General features: G+C 38.7%; 1 protein-coding gene across 1 annotated transcript in view; it reads left to right on the forward strand.

Moving 5' to 3' along the window:
- The window catches only part of thsd7b (thrombospondin type 1 domain containing 7B), a 789,171-nt gene that overhangs the window by 682,176 nt on the left and 89,180 nt on the right, over nucleotides 1–17,815 (forward strand). The window contains exon 20 of the mRNA XM_033024685.1: nucleotides 1,848–1,965. Coding sequence (XP_032880576.1) covers nucleotides 1,848–1,965 — 118 coding nt within the window. The remainder of the gene's footprint in view (nucleotides 1–1,847; nucleotides 1,966–17,815) is intronic.

Here is a 17,815-nt window from a genome sequence, read left to right on the forward strand (position 1 = left end):
TACTTATTACTGTTATCTGTTCAAGTAGCAACTGAAATTCTTAATAGACTCAGATGATTGCATGTTGTAAGCTCTTCCAATGGAACCTCAAGGGATACTTTAGACTTTAGAGATACAGCATGGAAACAGGCCCTTTGGATCACAGAGTCAGCGTCAACCTGCGATACTAGCATTGTCCTACACAATGGGGACAACTTACAACTTCCAGAAGCCAATTGACCTACAAACCTGTACATCTCTGTAGTGTGGGTGGAAACCGGAGCACCCGGAGTAAACTCACGCAGGGTTTGCACAGGGACAATGTACAAACTCCTTACAGACAGCATCTATAGTCAGGATCGAACCCGGGTCTCTGGCGCTGCAAGGCAGCAACACTACCGCTGTGCTACTGTACCGCCCCCGATTCAAAAAAGTCTATCAAATTTTTAATTTTTGAGGAAAATGTCTTTAGAATATGTTTTCATCCCATTAACTTAACAAAATATGGTTACATCACATTTGTACAAATTGCCTTATTGCCACCAGTCTGAAAGTAGTGTACCACATTCCATTCTTTGCTAATAGGGAAATGTCTACACTTATCTATTAATTGTTGAATCAAGTGTAAAAATATTTTGGTCCAACGTGGTATTTTATCTCCCAGCACTCATGATAATATCAAAACAATATAAAAAGAAAGGTATTCATTATTTTTATAAACTTTTTTTCAAACAAAATAATTCTGCTGTCAAAATCCCTTCAGAAAATAACAAAGAAAAAAGAATATAACACAAGAAAAACATTGTTTGTCCATTGCATCCTCAGATGCTACCTGACTCACTGAGTTCCTCCAGCAAGAAATGCCTTCAATTTTATATCCCGTATTCTTCATGAAAGTAACACTTTGCTGATAGACCTGGTGATGAAACCCTAAAGCCACATTTTGTTGGAACTGTATGTTTTTTTTCCTGTACTCTAAATATTTTGGCTATATTAGAGACAGAATAAAAGGTCAGGAAAAATGTTTAACCCAAATTCTGACAATGGATATATATATACTTTGGACATTAAAGGTCACAGTGACATTAAAGCATATGATTTTTAATATTTTTTTATTTTCCAATGTAGAACAATGGAACGTTAATATTTTTAGCGCGGATTTCGTTTTTTTTCATTCTATTACAGTAGAACCATTCTATTACAGTAATGTTTCCTATGATATTGGTTTTTAAAGCCGACTCTATGTAAATCACCAAAGGTATACAGATTATAGTATCAGATATGAGAATTAAATATAAAAGCCTTGCACCAGAAAGATGTTCATCAATCATGCCAAAATGAATGAGATGTTAGTGAAAGAAACAGAATATTCAACATCAGAGCTTCATGTCAGTAATGATATGTATTTTTTGAGGAAAAGCTCTTTAGAGTATGTAGTCACCTCTATATTTTCCCAGCTTTATCTCTTCTGCATGGGCTTCATAAGACAATAGGAAGCAGGAAGTATTTAAAATATTGCAACACCATTTCCAAAAATTACTCTATTGGATTCAATGTATAAATTAAATAGCTATTGGTTTGCTGGGCAACAAATCAGCAATTTCCCCACAAAGCATGCAGTGCTCTTCATCTCTCTCCCTCTAAGAAGTTAATTATCCCTTTTCTTGGTCAAATTGTATTTTTTTAAATTACAGTACCTTTCTTAATATATCTCCTAGATATTGAAACTCTTTTGAAAATGCTTTCATGATGTTTTACTTTGTTAAAGCCCCTATAGGAATGCAATTGTATTCTCTGAGAAATACAGCTGAATTATGATGTTGAATGAGAATTCTTCTGTTGTATTTCTTTGCTTCCTCTTCTTTAAGATGAGATTGGAATCATCCTGGCATTTATTTATGCACTGCTTTATGGAATGCCCTGTAAACTGCCAGCTCTCAGAATGGTCTTCCTGGTCTGAATGTTCCCGCACTTGTGGACTGGAGGGTATGTAAAATAGTTTGCTTGAATATTGAGACACGTGGTTTCTGAATTTGCTCTGACAAAGAACATGCAGATAGCACTACAATGAGCCATTTGCAAAGTAAATGTCTACACAACCTTAAATTCTGCCCTACAAATTCAAGGGCGGCATGGTGGCTCAGCGGTATGGTTACTGCCTTACAGCGTTTGCAACGCCGGAGACCCGGGTTCGATCCCAACTTCTGGCCCTGTCTGTACCGAGTTTGTTAATTCTCCCCATGACTGCGTGTGTTTTCTCTGAGATCTTCGGTTTCCTCCCACATTCGAAAGATGTACAGGTTTGTAGGTTAATTGGCTTGGTATATGTGTAAATTGTCCCTAGTGTGTGTAGGAACGTGTGAATGTGTAGGATTGCTGGTTGGTGCGGACACGGTGGGCAGAAAGGCCTGTTTCCGCGCTGTAACTCTAAACTAAACTAAACTAAACCTAATTAGGGAATGTGTATGTTTAACATTACAACAATTCATTTATTAATATCTTGAATGTTTTAAAATAAAATTCATGATTTTCCAGGAAGATATAGCTCAGCTACAGGAAGGATGCAATTATGCTGGAAAGCATTGGGAAGGGTGCAAAAGAGATTCATCAGAATATTACCTGGCTTAAGGGTCTCTAGTTATAGACAGAGGATGGATAAGTTGGGACTTTTCCTTTTGGACATAGGAAGCTAAGGAGTAACCTTACTGAGGTGCACAAGCTCATGAGGGGCCTGGATAAAGTGAATGCTTACAGTCTTTTTCCAGTGTTAGGGGAATCTAAAACATTTATATATGAGATATGAATAGGAAGGGTTTAGAGAATAATGGGACAAATGCAGGCACTTGTCCACGAGCACAGTTTGCCAATTCGGTTTGGCACACACCAGGTGGGCTGAAGTGCTTGTTTCTATGACTCCATGATAAACTTAAAAATAAAATAATTTATCACGATTCCATATAAGATGAGAAGCAGGCTGACTCATTGGCAGCATCTTCCAGGCAGAAAAATCATTAAAATAAAATTGACCTCAATTAAAATGCCTTTACTTAATAAATTGCATAAGAATATTCAATATTGGAAAACACTTCCCCTTTCAATGCTCGGTAGAATTAATGCTATAAAAATGATTTTCCTTCCTCAATTACTATACCTTTTTCAATCAATTCCGATATATCTCCCAAAAAAAATATTTAAAAAAGTTGATTCTATCGTGACAAGTTTTATTTGGGATTATAAGAATCATAGAATAAGCAAAAAACACTTATGCAAATCCAAGACGAAAGGAGGATTAGTTTTACCAAATTTGTTATTTTACTTTTGGGCAGTCAATGTCAAAAATATGAATTTTTGGTTGGAAGATATGGATCAACAACCAGACTGGTTAAAGATGGAAAAGGAAGATTGTTTGCCTTTTGAAATTGGTCCGATTCTGTTAGCTACCACAAAATTGAATTAAAAATCTATAAATACACAATGGTATTCGAATTTGGAAACAACTAAAAAAGACATTAAAATTGTATAATTTATCACTTTCTCTCCCCATTGTAAATAATCCTTCATTTAAACCTTCAGTGTTGAATAAAGGTTTTGTACAATGGAAAATTATGGAATTAAAAAGATGGGACATCTCTATAGAAAAGGTATCTTTCTTTCGTTTCAGGAGTTACAACAGATTTACGGATTACATTCAAATAATTTTTTTAGATATCTATAACTTAAAGATTATGTTAAATCACATACACAAGAATACAGAACTAGAGCCAGAGATTCTAGATGAATGTTTGAATAAACACCCTAATACAGTCAAATTAATATCTTACATTTATAATACTCTTTTAGACAATGAGACTCCGTCGACGGAATTATATAGACAAGCATGGGAAAATGAATTAGCTCAACCCTTAACGAAAGATATTTGGGATGAAAGTCTACAACATATACACCAATGCTCGTTAAATACCAGACATTCTTTAATACAATTTAAAGTACTACACAGGCTGCATTATTCTTAAACAAAATTAAATAAAAATGTTCCTAATATCTCTCCTGTCTGTGACAAATGTCAATACCCCGCGGCTAATTTAACCCATATTTTTGTAAATTGTATAAAAATTAAAAATTTCTGGATGGATATTTTAAAAATTATTTCCATAGTTGTTAATACCCAACTGGATCCCGATCCTAAATTAATAATATTGGGCATATCTGAACAATACCTAAAACTTACAACAAACCAAAGGATTGTATTTAGTACTTTGATTATAGTATAATAATTGGGAAAAAATTAATATTAAAATTTTGGAAAAATCCAGCAACCCCCACAATCAAAATGTGGATTATGGAGATGTCAGAGACCTTACATTTGGAAAAAATTAGATTTGTCTTAATTGACAAACCAGAATTATTTACTAAAATATGGTCTCCATTTATAGATTATTTGAAGGGGTAGATTGGGCCGGCGCGGAAGCCTGACTGAAACTTGAATCCAGGGCTAGATGAATAGTTATGTTCTCTGATCTACGGACCTAACTCCTAAATTGTATTATTGACAGTTTATTCTATCTTTCTAATTTCCTTTTTTTTTCTCTTTATTTTTTCTATCTATAAATATAAATAAATAATTAGAGGCAATGTTAATATGTAACCGATAAATGAGGATCCCAGCATCCCTGGAATCCTGGATATTTAATATGTAATTGTTAAACAGTTTGTATTGATTTGGACTATGATATGCATATGCCTCTAATAACATTATTTTTTTTTTAATTCAAAAAAATTAAAAAATCCTTTAATTATATTTGCTCCTGACTAATGTTTTGCTGCAGTATTACAGGTTTAAATGACAGGTTTTAGATTTGGTTACATTTATCCAAACTTGTATTTATTGTTTAATACAGTGTTCAAATTTTGCACATCTGAATTATTCAGCACTGAAGATTTTGCTAATTCAGATAAATTGTAAATTAATTAATAAATTGTAAAGTATGGTGAATGTTGTCAGAGCGGTAGGTCTGTAATCAATATACTTTTAGATGGTCAGCTTACTGCTAATTAATCATTTTATTTGTATCTTACAATGTTCTTGTAACTTTTTCTATTGATGGTATTGCTGAATATTCAATTGTAATTTGAAGTGAAAGCACAGAAATTAGATTATGGAGAAACTTGGATAGACACATTTGAAATACATTAACCTTTTGGTGCATTACTGACAACGTTTTCTTGATGGCTGATTTGATGGCATTTGTGGCAGATTATTTTTTTTTGCATGATAGTTGTATGTTGTTTGCCACCTTCTTGCCCTAAGGTTTATGAAGTAAGGCAACTGAAGAAAAAATAACATAATCTTTCCAAACTGCAGTAGAATAAAATGGATAGTAGTAAATTGTCAGGCTCAGCAATTACATTGCTCAGGATTTTAATTCCCAATGAACATTTTTGCAACAATTAAATTACCTCCTCTGACTGTATCTAAACTATCTGATGTAACCAGAACAGGGAATACATTGACGTTAAGCAGCGAAAGCAGCATGGGATACAAAAAGATAAGCAATTCAAGAAGCAATGAAGCATATCAAAGCTCTTCACTAATTACATAGTCACAAATGTTGGTTGATATTTAAGTAACTAATGGGCAGTTAAGGCTCCATGAATATCCCCATAGAGATATGCTAGCTGAATTGAATACACACATGATAAAATGCTACTTCATTATAAAAGGCAAGAAGGATAAAAAATAATAATAGCATGCCTATCTCTTTACTGAAAAGGAAACATCATACAGAAGTAAATTAACGATTGAGGCCATAAGTTCACGCACTCATTTGGGAAAACCAGCAAAGGTATATTCTATGCAAACCGTGTTTAATTAACCATAGAGTTTTGTTAATGATGTAACAAAGGTATTGGTGCAGTGAAATGCCGTTGATGCTATTCTTTCAAACTTTCGGAAAGTATCTGAAAGTACCAAATATTAATATTAGTCTGTTAGAAATTCATAACATAGCAAAATTAGCCGAAATGTAATAAAACACAGAATGTTTTAATATATTGCTGATTTCAAGCTGAATTAGACTTGCTACAGTGCTACTCAGTTGAACACAAGGATCAATGCTGACCAATGTTTTGATATATGTAAGTGAGTTGTACTTGCATGTATAGAGTGTTGTTTGCAATTCACATGAGGCGTGCTGGTATAGTAAACACTTAAGCCTGTCCCATCATCATGGCTGATCTACTCCAATCCTCAACTCTTCCTTTATGCCAGATCCTCATTGTCCTCAATTCCATGATCCTTCAAATGTTTACCTTCCTCTACTTTGAATACTGCTAATTGCTAGACTCCACATCTCTCTGGAACAGGGAATTTCAGCCATGGATTGCCCACTGCAAGTAACTTCTGTGCACTTTTATTTAAATAATTGGTATCTTATCTTGAAACTATATGCCTTGTTTAAAATTCTCCCATGAGTGAAAACATTGTCATCTTTCCTGTCATATCTCCTTGAAATCTTATATCTCAATGACTCATGTGTATCTCATGTTTCTCTAGACTCCAAAGAATACAGACCCAATCTGTTTAACCTCTCTTGATAGGATAAGCTACTCATACCAGGAATTAGCCTGGTGATTCACTTTTAGACAGCCTGCAATGTTACTAATGGTAAAGGACGAAAACTGTGTGCTATACTTCAGGTGTGGCTCCACAACACCCTGTACAATTGTAACATATCGGCAAAATGGACAGGAGGGTAGTAACTACAATTTGGGGCACCTACATGCATTTTGATGGGATGGATAGGGAGTAAAATAAAAACGACTAGACTAAGTGGGACCCGTTGGGTCCCAGCTTCACACAGGAGGGCTGGTCCCCCAACACAATATTCCACCTCTCCACCAATTCCAATATTGCTGGCCAGTGGGGGGGCTTTCTGGAGCACTAGCATGGTGTTGTGGGCCGAAGGGACTGCTTTCCAGAGGGCTGGTATGGACATTGTGGGCCGAATGGATTCTTGGGTTGGCAGCTCAGTCACATAGATCACACACACACACACATACACCACACACACACACACACACATACAGCACACACACACACACACACAGACACTCACACACACACACACACACACTCACACACACACATATACACACACACACACACACACATACACACACACACACACACACACACACACACACACACGCACACACACACACACACACACACGCACACACACACATGCACACACGCACACACGCACATACTGACTTACACACCATATATATGGCAGTAAACCTTCTTGAATACTCACACGGCTGAGCGCGGCCTCTCCACTTTGTGGCTTCCGCAGTCAGCGGCACTTCTGCAATCAGAGTGACCTCTGCACTTACTGGAAATTACGCAATCAGCACTACCTCTGCACTCACCGGAAATTATGCAATCAGCGCGACCTGTCCACTAAGCGGAAGTCACGAAATGAGCGGGACTTTTGAACCAAACAGTCTGACCTAATAAAGCATTTATTCCTTCCAAACACAGTCGGACCTAATAAAGCATTGCAGTTTCAAGCATAGGCAGGGCTGCAGGCGAAACAACTCATGGCATTGTCATTAAGGGCTAACAAATCATTTATTGCAAGTACATTGCAGACTCACAGTTCAGTTGATTCACAGCTTAGAATGAGAGTCGTGGCCTCTCACTCGCGATCTTGCAGTGACTGAGTCACGTCCAGGCATCTGGGTTTTATAGTCCCGCTCCCCCCCCCCCCCCGTTATCTTCATCGCGCTGATTGACAGGCGAGAGGATCTCAAGGTTTTTTAAACACTCATAACTTTTTTATTTTTCATCGTTGGGAAAAATCCTCAGGGCCTGCTCAGCGGAGGAGGAATGTGAGTAAGATGGCCAAAAATCATAGCGATATATTGTAGCGCTTTTTCTAAAATAAATAAACAGTGCAGACAGGAAGTGGTCAAGGTGAGACTTTTAATTATATAGATATGGCATCTTTTTAGTTTAGTTTAGCTTAGTTTGGAGATACAGAGTGGAAATGGATCCTTTGGCCCATCGAGTCCATGGCGACCAAGACCACCTGTACATTAGTTCTAACCTACACACTGGGGACAATTTACAGAAGCCAATTAACCTACTAACCTGCACGTGGTTGGAATGGGAAAGGAAGCTGGAGCTCCTGGAGAAAACCCATGCAGTCACAGGGAGAATGAACAAACTCTGTATATACAGCTCCCATGGTCAGGATGGAACCTGGGTCTCTGGTGCCGTATGGCACCAACTCTGCCACTGTGCTGCCTTTTTAAAGAAAGCGCAGGAACTCATCCTACAGTTGTTTTGCACAAAGGTTTTGCGAACAGGATAACAAGTTAATTTAATAATAATAATAATAATAATAATAAATACTTTATTGATCCCCTCAGGGAAATTCAGATGTCCAGAAGCTCCCAACCAACAAACCCACAGATTCAAAACGAACGCAGACAGAAAATACATAGAATACAATGTAGACACTACCCGAGAGCAATAAATACTTAAAAAGACCAATAATTAACAGTTGAAAATTAATAATTGCAAAATGCATCCTCCTACAGCCTAGCGGTCCGAATTATAAAATCTAATGGCTGCAGGGGTGAAGGATCTCCTGAACCGCTCCGTTCTACAGGGCAGGGAGAGGAGCCGGTTGTTGTTCCGAGTGCTCTTTTGACTCTCCAGAATTATATGGAGGGGATGCCCGGGGTTTTTCAGGATGACCTGCACCTTGTGCCTCATACGCCTCTCAAGCACCTCCATCCCAGAGTCTACTCTCCCCTCCAGCACTGTGCTAGCTCGTTTAACCAGTTTGACCAGCTTCCTATTGTTTTTTGCACTAATGCTGTTGCCCCAGCAGACAACAGCGTAGAAAATAACGCTTGTGACCACTGTGTTGTAAAACATGTGCAGCATATCCTTACACACATTGAAGGATTTGTGCCTTCTGAGGAAAAAGAGTCTGCTCTGGCCTTTTTTGTAGAGGGAGTCAGAGTTGACAGACCAGTCCAGTTTGTTGTCAAGGTGCACTCCAAGGTATTTATATGTCTGCACCACCTCAATGTCAGCCCCTGCAGCGTTGACCGGCTGAAGGGGGAGCTTGTACCTGCCAAAGTTAACAACCATCTCTTTAGTCTTTGTTGTGTTCAGGGTGAGACAGTTCTCTTCACTCCAGGCACAAAAGGCACTGGTCAAGTTTCTGTATTCCTCCTCCTGCCCGTTCCTTACACATGCCACAATCGCTGTATCATCTGAATATTTCTGTACGTGGCATGTGTCAGACTTATAGTTAAAGTCTGCTGTGTACAGGGTGAAGAGGAACGGGGCCAGAACCGTTCCCTGTGGGGCTCCAACATTGCACACCACTGTGCCAGACACACTGTCCCCCAGCTTGACAAACTGTGGTCGACCCGTCAGGTAGTCGTATATCCAGGAGATAAATGTGGAATCCACCCCCATCTTCTTAAGCTTGTCATTCAGAATCACGGGTTGGATGGTGTTGAACGCACTTGAAAAGTCGAAGAACATAATCCTCACATAGCCACCGGGTTTGTCCAAAAAGGAGTAGATCCGGTGCAGCATGTAGAGGACTGCGTCATCCACCCCAATGTTCTCCTGGTATGCAAACTGTAGTGGGTCGAGTGCGTGCTGGACTTGTGGTCTCAGGAGACGAATGAGTAGCCGCTCCATTGATTTCATAATATGGGATGTAAGGGCCACCGGTCCGTAGTCGTTGATCTCGGTCGGCCGCCCTGCTTTGGGAACCGGCACGAGACATGATGTTTTCCACAGACCTGGTACCCTCCCTGACTGGAGGCTCAGGTTGAAAATTTAAATAGCTTATGTGCTCTTTGGCCTTATAAATGAAGATATGACATACACAAGCTAGAAAATTAGTTTAGTATTACAGTTTCCTGCTCTGTAAAGATGTTGGAAACTTTGGAACAGATACCGACAATATTTACCAGAATAGTTCTAGGATTGAAACACAACAATGATGTAAATGGACTGGATAAGGTGAAATTGGCCTCCTGAGATAAGAAAGGATGTAGAGCAAAATTAATTATTAGGCATCGTGAGATGCAACTAAAGAGAGTGTTTTTAAGGCTGAAGGATTACAGATCAGAGAGGAAAAATGTAAGGCAATTGGCAAAATGAAATGGAAGTGAGAGAAGAAAAAAAAGGAACGTATTACCAGATAATAGCGGTTTGACTGTAATTATGTATAGTCTATGCCTTTGACTGAATCTTTTCACCTTGGTACATGTAACAATAAATTCTGAAGTCTGAAGAAGGGTTTCGGCCCGAAACGTCGCCTATTTCCTTCGCTCCATAGATGCTGCTGCACCCGCTGAGTTCCTCCAGCTATTTGTGTACCTAACAATAAATTAAACTGAACTAAACATCTGGAACAATACTAGATAAGCCAATTTCAGATCTTGATAAATATTTCATCAAAACCTCTGTACCCCCATTACCAATAAAATGTGGTTACAGATAATTCTGCCTCCAGGATATACTGCCAGAAGTTGTCAAGATTTTCTCAGTGTTTCTACACAAACCTGTAATCTGCGCTAATAAAAGGACAAGGATAATAAATGTATGGAAACATCTTTATCTGTAAGTCGTTCGTCATCATGACTTCATTGTAGACTGCCTTTCCTTCATTATCAAATGTGTCAAAACATTAAATGTCCCCATCTATTAGCACCATGGGAGCACCTTCACTACTTGAACAAAAGTCATTCTCAAAGGCAATCACGAAGAGTAATAAAATCTACTATTCACAGTGAGATTCATATCCTGAGAATGAAACAGCATAAAAATTATTGTTTTGGGAAATTCAGTTTCTAGTGATTAATTCACAGATAATTTAATTTAAGCCATGTATTTTTGGACCTCAGAGTACTGCAATCTTTCACTATTTTTTTCTTATGTGTTTTTCCTTTCAAAATGTACAATGTTCCACATTATGCTCCATTTGCAAGATCCTTGCCCATTGTCTATATCCCTCTGAAACCTTGTTCTCCACACAACTCTTTATATTGTTCTTAGCAACCATACCTTTGGTGCCTTCATCTAATTGTTTAATAATTTAAAAACATTGAGGTCCCAGCACTAATTTTTGTGATATTACATCTCATTACATCTTGCCACACAGAGAAATACCATTTATGCCTGTTACCTGTTTCCAGTAAACAAGACTATCTTTCATCCACCACTCTGTTCCTTTATACACCAGGAGCATTCAATTTCCTTAATGGCATTATATGGAACATCTTTCCAAATGTCTCTGGGAATCTAAGTACGGCACATCCACTGTTTCCTCATTATCAACATAAGTTCGTTTGCAGGACTCTAAACAAAAATTGGTCAAATATATTTTTCCTTTCTCAAAACCAAGTTGATTTTGCCTGATTATATTAATTCTTTATAATACCCTACTATAGCTGGTCCTGGCCTGACCATATCCATGGTGAATTACAAACCACTTCAGTTGGTAGGAGTTACTGCATCTTGATATTAGCACAAATAAGTCTATATTTCTTGCCCCAGACACTCCAGCTTTGTACTTTTACTTTATGATGCTTAGAAGTATGACACTTGATATGTGAAATGAAGTATGTTTGCATATAATAATCAAACAAATGTCATTTCATTGTGAGCTGAGGTGGTTCATGATTGACTGCTTTCTTTTGTTTTTTTCATTGAATAGACATATTTTATAATTGTGGATTCACTTTCATCATGCTTCATTGCCCATGTGATCATTGAGTACTGGGAATGGATTTTAGTCAGAGGGTGGTGAATCTGTGGAATTCTTTGCCAAGTCAGTGGATATTTTTAAGACCGAGATAGATACATTCTTGATTAGTACAGTTGTCAGAGGTTATGGGAGAAGGCAGGAGAATGGGGTTAGGAGGGGGAGATAGATCAGCCTGACAGGAATTGACATCAAAGTACATAAGGAGTTATTTGGATTGGTGACCACAAGCTTAGTTAGAATGGTTGGTATTATAGAAAGAGTAGAGAGTAAGAATTCCAAAGATTAGTGGTATGGCAGCTCAAGACAACAGCTCTAGTGGAAGAGTGAATAAATTTGATGCTGATGCTATGAACAAACTCTAAAGAATTGGTATAAAGTCTTTCAAATTCACAATGATAACTGAAAGAAAGAACAGAGAAAATATATCATGCTTTTTTCACATGAGGTCAATCAATCATGGGGAAGTATGTATGCAGAAACTATATCATGATTTATTATAGGGTTGATATTGACAAAGTAAGATACAAAATTATGTTGAGGAAAGACAGAGAAATGCGATTTGTCTTGATATCTGTGTGAGAGCAAACAGTGCAGATATTGACAAACTGGCTGTTTAATCTCACATGCAGCTGGCTTTAAATTCACATGAGTAGCCAGCAATTAAAGTGTGTTGGAATTGTCGTTCTGTTGGAAGCTACCTTCAATCCACTGGTTTCCATGTTTATCCAGACTAAATCAGTTCTTATGTGAGCAACCATCTCTCCAGAGAAGTGCTTGCTTTCAGTTTGTAAATCACCCATTAGGAGGAAATTTAACAGAGATCTATAGAACAGTGGAGAGTCAAAGATGCCTAGAAATTGGCAGTGAAAGGCCCGGAAATGTGAAAGATACATTTTTTAATAACTAAAAATCAAAAAATTTGTAACTTTTGAAAATTTGAAATCTGAGATGACCATCTCTCTGTTTCACTCTCTCTCTCACCCTCTCCCTCACTCAATCTCATTCACTCTCTTGCTCTCTCCATTTCATAGAAACATAGAAACATAGAAATTAGGTGCAGGAGTAGGCCATTCGGCCCTTCGAGCCATTCGGCCATTCAATATGATCATGGCTGATCATCCAACTCAGTATCTCGTACCTGCCTTCTCTCCATACCCCCTGACCCCCTTAGCCACACGGGCCACATCTAACTTCCTCTTAAATATAGCCAATTAACTGGCCTCAACTACCCTCTGTGGCAGAGAGTTCCAGAGATTCACCACTCTCTGTGTGAGAAAAGTTTTTCTCATCTCGGTTTTAAAGGATTTCCCCCTTATCCTTAAGCTGTGACCCCTTGTCCTGGACTTCCCCAACATCGGGAACAATCTTCCTGCATCTAGCCTGTCCAACCCCTTAAGAATTTTGTAAGTTTCTATAAGATCCCCTCTCAATCTCCTAAATTCTAGAGAGTATAAACCAAGTCTATCCAGTCTTTCTTCATAAGACAGTCCTGACATCCCAGGAATCAGTCTGGTGAACCTTCTCTGCACTCCCTCTATGGCAATAATGTCCTTCCTCAAATTTGGAGACCAAAACTGTACGCAATACTCCAGGTGTGGTCTCACCAAGACCCTTACTAACATGTTCAATTTCTGGAATATCAGAGTACAGATTGTCACCTAACTCTGAGAATGTTGGTACAATTATTTCTACCTCTGACAGCAGAAGTTCTCATTTAAGATTGTGCAGAGGCTTTATAGTAAAAATTGCAAAAATGAAGCAATTTGTAGTTTTATTTCCTAACCTGTCACATGACTATATTGGAACAATATTTTACATAGTTCAAAAGCCTTATCAACATGGATGCTCTCTCACAATGACATACTTTGAAACTCAGCAGGGGAATGCAATGAGCAAGGCTGATCTTTGATGCTGATGCACAGCAATTGTGCAGCCTCAGTAGTTACAGACTTCATTAAGAAATGTGTGGAGGACTGCATCCCTACAAAAACCTTCCGAGTGTTTCCCAATCAGAAACCTTGGATGAACTTTGAGATCCGCACTCTTCTGAAGACCAGACACCAGGCATTCATGTCTGATGATACAGTGGTCTACAAGAAGTCCAGATAAGACCTTGGTAAGGCCATCAAAAAGGCCAAAAGGGTCTTCTACTCCAAACTGGAGGATGAGGCAGATGTTCGGCAGCTGTGGCGGGGCCTGAATGCAATCACCTCCTACAAGGCGAAACCAGCAGGCAGCTCGAATGCCGGCGAAACATCACTCCCTAATGAGCTCAATGCGTTTTACGCATGCTTTGATAAGGAGAACACTGATGTGCCATCCCGAGCCCCCTTTCACTGTGATGGTATCTCAGTCTCAGTCGCAGAGGCCGACGTCAGGAAATCCTTCAGAGGGGTGAACACTCGAAAAGTGCCTGGACCTGATGGTATACCTGGTCGTGTTCTAAAAACCTGTGCGGACCAACTGGCTGGAGTTTTTATGGACATTTTCAACCTCTCACTTCTGAGGTTCCCACCTGCTTCAAAAGGGCATCAATTATACCAGTGCCCAAGAAGAGTATGGTGACGTGCCTCAATGACTATCGACCAGTAGCACTAACGCCTGTGGTGATGAAGTGCTTTCAGAGGTTGATCATGGCACAAATCAACTCCTACATCAACAAAAACCTGGACCCGCTGCAGTTCGCTTACCACCACAACAGATCAACGGTGGATTCGATCTCGCTGGCCCTCCATCCGCTCTGGACCACTTGGACAACAAAAACTCATATGTCAGGCTGTTATTCATTGATTACTGCTCGGCATTTAATACAATCATCCCCTCCAAGCTGGTTACCAAACTCGCAGAACTAGGTCTCTGTGAATCCCTCTGCAATTGGATCCTCGACTTCCTCATTCACAGACCACAGTCTGTTCGTATTGGTGGAAGTGTGTCAGACTCGATAACAATCAGAACGGGAGCACCTCAAGGTTGCATGCTCAGTCCCCTGCTGTACTCACTCTATACTCATGACTGTGTAGCCGGTCATAGTCCAAACTCCATCATCAAGTTCGATGATGACACCACTGTTGTGGGACGTATCACTGATGGGGATGAGTCAGTATAGAAGAGAGATCAAGCGACTGTTCATATGGGGCCAGCACAATAATCTGGCCCTCAACACCAGCAAAACCAAGGAACTGATTGTGGACTTTGGAAGGAGTAGGATGGGGACCCACAGTACTGTTTATATCAACGGGTCGATGATTGAAAGGGTCAAGAGCTTCAAATTCCTGGGCGTGCACATCTCTGAAGATCTTTCCTGGGCCAAGAACACTAATGCAATTATTAAGAAAGCTCATCAGCGCCTCTACTTCCTGAGAAGATTACAGAGAGTTGGTTTGTCAAGGAGGACTCTCTCTAACTTCTACAGGTGCACAGTAGAGAGCATGCTGACCAGTTGCATCATGGCTTGGTTCGGCAACTTGAGCGCCCTGGAGAGGAAAAGACTACGAAAAGTAGTAAACACTGCCCAGTCCATCACCGGCTCTGACCTCTCTTCCATCGGGGGGATCTATCGCAGTGGCTGCCTCAAAAAGGCTGGCAGTATCATCAAGGACCCACACCATCCTGGCCACACACTCATCTCCCTGCTACCTTCAGGTAGAAGGTACAGGAGCCTGAGGACTGCAACAACCAGGTTCAGGAATAGCTAATTCCCCACAGCCATCAGGTTATTAAACTTGGCTCGGACAAAACTCTGAACATTAAAAGAGCCCATTATCTGTAATTTGCACTTCATCAGTTTATTTATTCATGTGTGTATATATTTATATAATGGTATATGGACACACTGATCTTTTTTGTAGTCAATGCCTACTATGTTCTGTTGTGCTGAAGCAAAGCAAGCATTTCATTGTCCTATCAGGGACACATGACAATAAACTCTCTTAAATCTCTTGAATCTTGAATCTTGATTGTCTTAATGTAGTGGCTGGTTTGAAATGCCACAAGTAGACAAAGAAGATTTTGAATCTTTGGGACATCACATGAGCCTTTATCCACTACCTTCCACCTCACTTCTAGTATGTCAGGAAGTTAGAATTCCACACTGTGACAAAACGCCAATAATCTACTGTTGCCCACAAGGCACAATTAATTTTATTGATGAAGGGAATTAAGTTTAAAAGCAAAATTCATAAAGTGGAACACCAAAGGCTTGAGGTTAGAAGCCCTCTATAATCTAAATAGGCTATTGTTTAATGCTTAAGTGTACATTGGTAATTGATAAGTAGTTAAATTCCACATGATTAAGTTTAAATCATTATTTTAATGACTCTCATAATCTAAATATTCCACCTAGTAGATGCCTAGCAACTACATTTTTAAGGGTTGAATTGTCTCTAATGACTTATGGCTTTGTAGCCCAAATGTTAATTAAAGTTCAATTCTCATCTCGGTAAATCTCCATTACTGCTATCTTCAGTTTTTCCCCAATTTTTCACCTACTTGGCCACCCCTGGATACATCATGAATAATTCAGAAATACATTACGTGAGAATTGAGGAATATGTAATGAGCGAGCACTTTAGATTCTAGGCTATGCTTGATTTTCTATTCCAACATTTTTGTGTAAGTGGTTTGTCAGCTGTGCCTTCATTCTCTGGTTTTCAATTTTAGCTTGGAGATGAGTAATAAAAAAAATCTCTACTGATAAATCTTCCAGAGCATGTGCCCCATTAAAAGCTCTGTGTTTGTAATACAAAGTACGCAACAACATGTCCAAGTGTGCTTCACTTTGCAGCAGTCATCGCCATGACTGCTATCAGCAGATCGGTAATCTGCTCTGTGGAGAGTATATCGTCTTGTTCAGTGTGCAGCCACTAAACCGTTACACTTTGAGACTAAAATCAAATCACACACGCTTGCATGGAAACATTATTTCACAAAAGGCCTCTTAACCTTTACAATAATTGCAATGCAATCTAATCGTTACTTTGCTGAATGTTTCCCAAAAAATGAATCAGAAATTTTATCAACTCTGTATATAAATTTAAAATCAATAGCATTTAGGCACGAGTATGCCGTGTCCTACATCGGGATGGCGAGGGAAGGCAATTAATGAGCATGGTTCTCTCCACCTGGACCTCATTAAGCAGACTGCTGCTTCTCAACTACTTTTGGTGGCCTGTGATTATTTTGTTAATTATCTCTCTCCAGATGAAAGTGATTATTTCGCTGGCAAGTCAAAAAATGAAAATTGACTGCCTTAACTTACAAAAGTTCTGTAAGAATATGATTAAATTGAAGTTAAAATTAGAAAAGCCGACTCAGGTTCTTTTAAAATTGTTGCTTTCCCCAAGAGACACTCGTTTAACAAATTTTTTATTTTTTATTTATTTATTTATTTTATTAGAAGCAGTGTACAAAATACATTTATTGTACAGCTTCAATTTTAATTTTTAGCTAAAGGTGAGAAAGAAGAAAGGAGAAAAAGCAAGAGAGAGAGAGAAAGTGAATGTGCAAGTATAGAACCCTAGACTACCGAATTGGTGTAGCCAAAGAGTGAAGTAAAAGAAATAAGAAAAATATAAAGAAATAAAAAGACAAAAACAGAACGAAAAACAAAAAGTGATGATATATCTGCTTCGTATCTCTCCCCACCCATCACCCAACACGTAATTCGATTTAATTCCAAAATTGTGTTGCACCTTGTAATGAATCAATGAATGGTGTCCATGTCTTCGAAAACTGCTCTGGTTTTTCTGCTAAGACAAGTCTCATATTTTCAAGATGTAGCGTCTCAGACATGTTTGTAATTCACATTTTAAGAGTAGGGGCAGATGTATTTTTCCAGAATTTAAGTATTAGTTTTTTCGCCGTTATCAGGCCATACTTAAGGAAACGTCTCTGAAATAATGATAGCTCAGGGAAGGCTTCTGATGTTCCAAGAATAATGGGGGTCCAGTTTTGTTTTTAATGTTTTAGAGAAAAATTTCAAAAATTCCTTTCCAAAAGTTATGTAGTTTTATGCAAGAGGCGAGGGA

This window comes from Amblyraja radiata, chromosome 7, assembly GCF_010909765.2.
Source record: "Amblyraja radiata isolate CabotCenter1 chromosome 7, sAmbRad1.1.pri, whole genome shotgun sequence".
NCBI lineage: Eukaryota > Metazoa > Chordata > Chondrichthyes > Rajiformes > Rajidae > Amblyraja > Amblyraja radiata.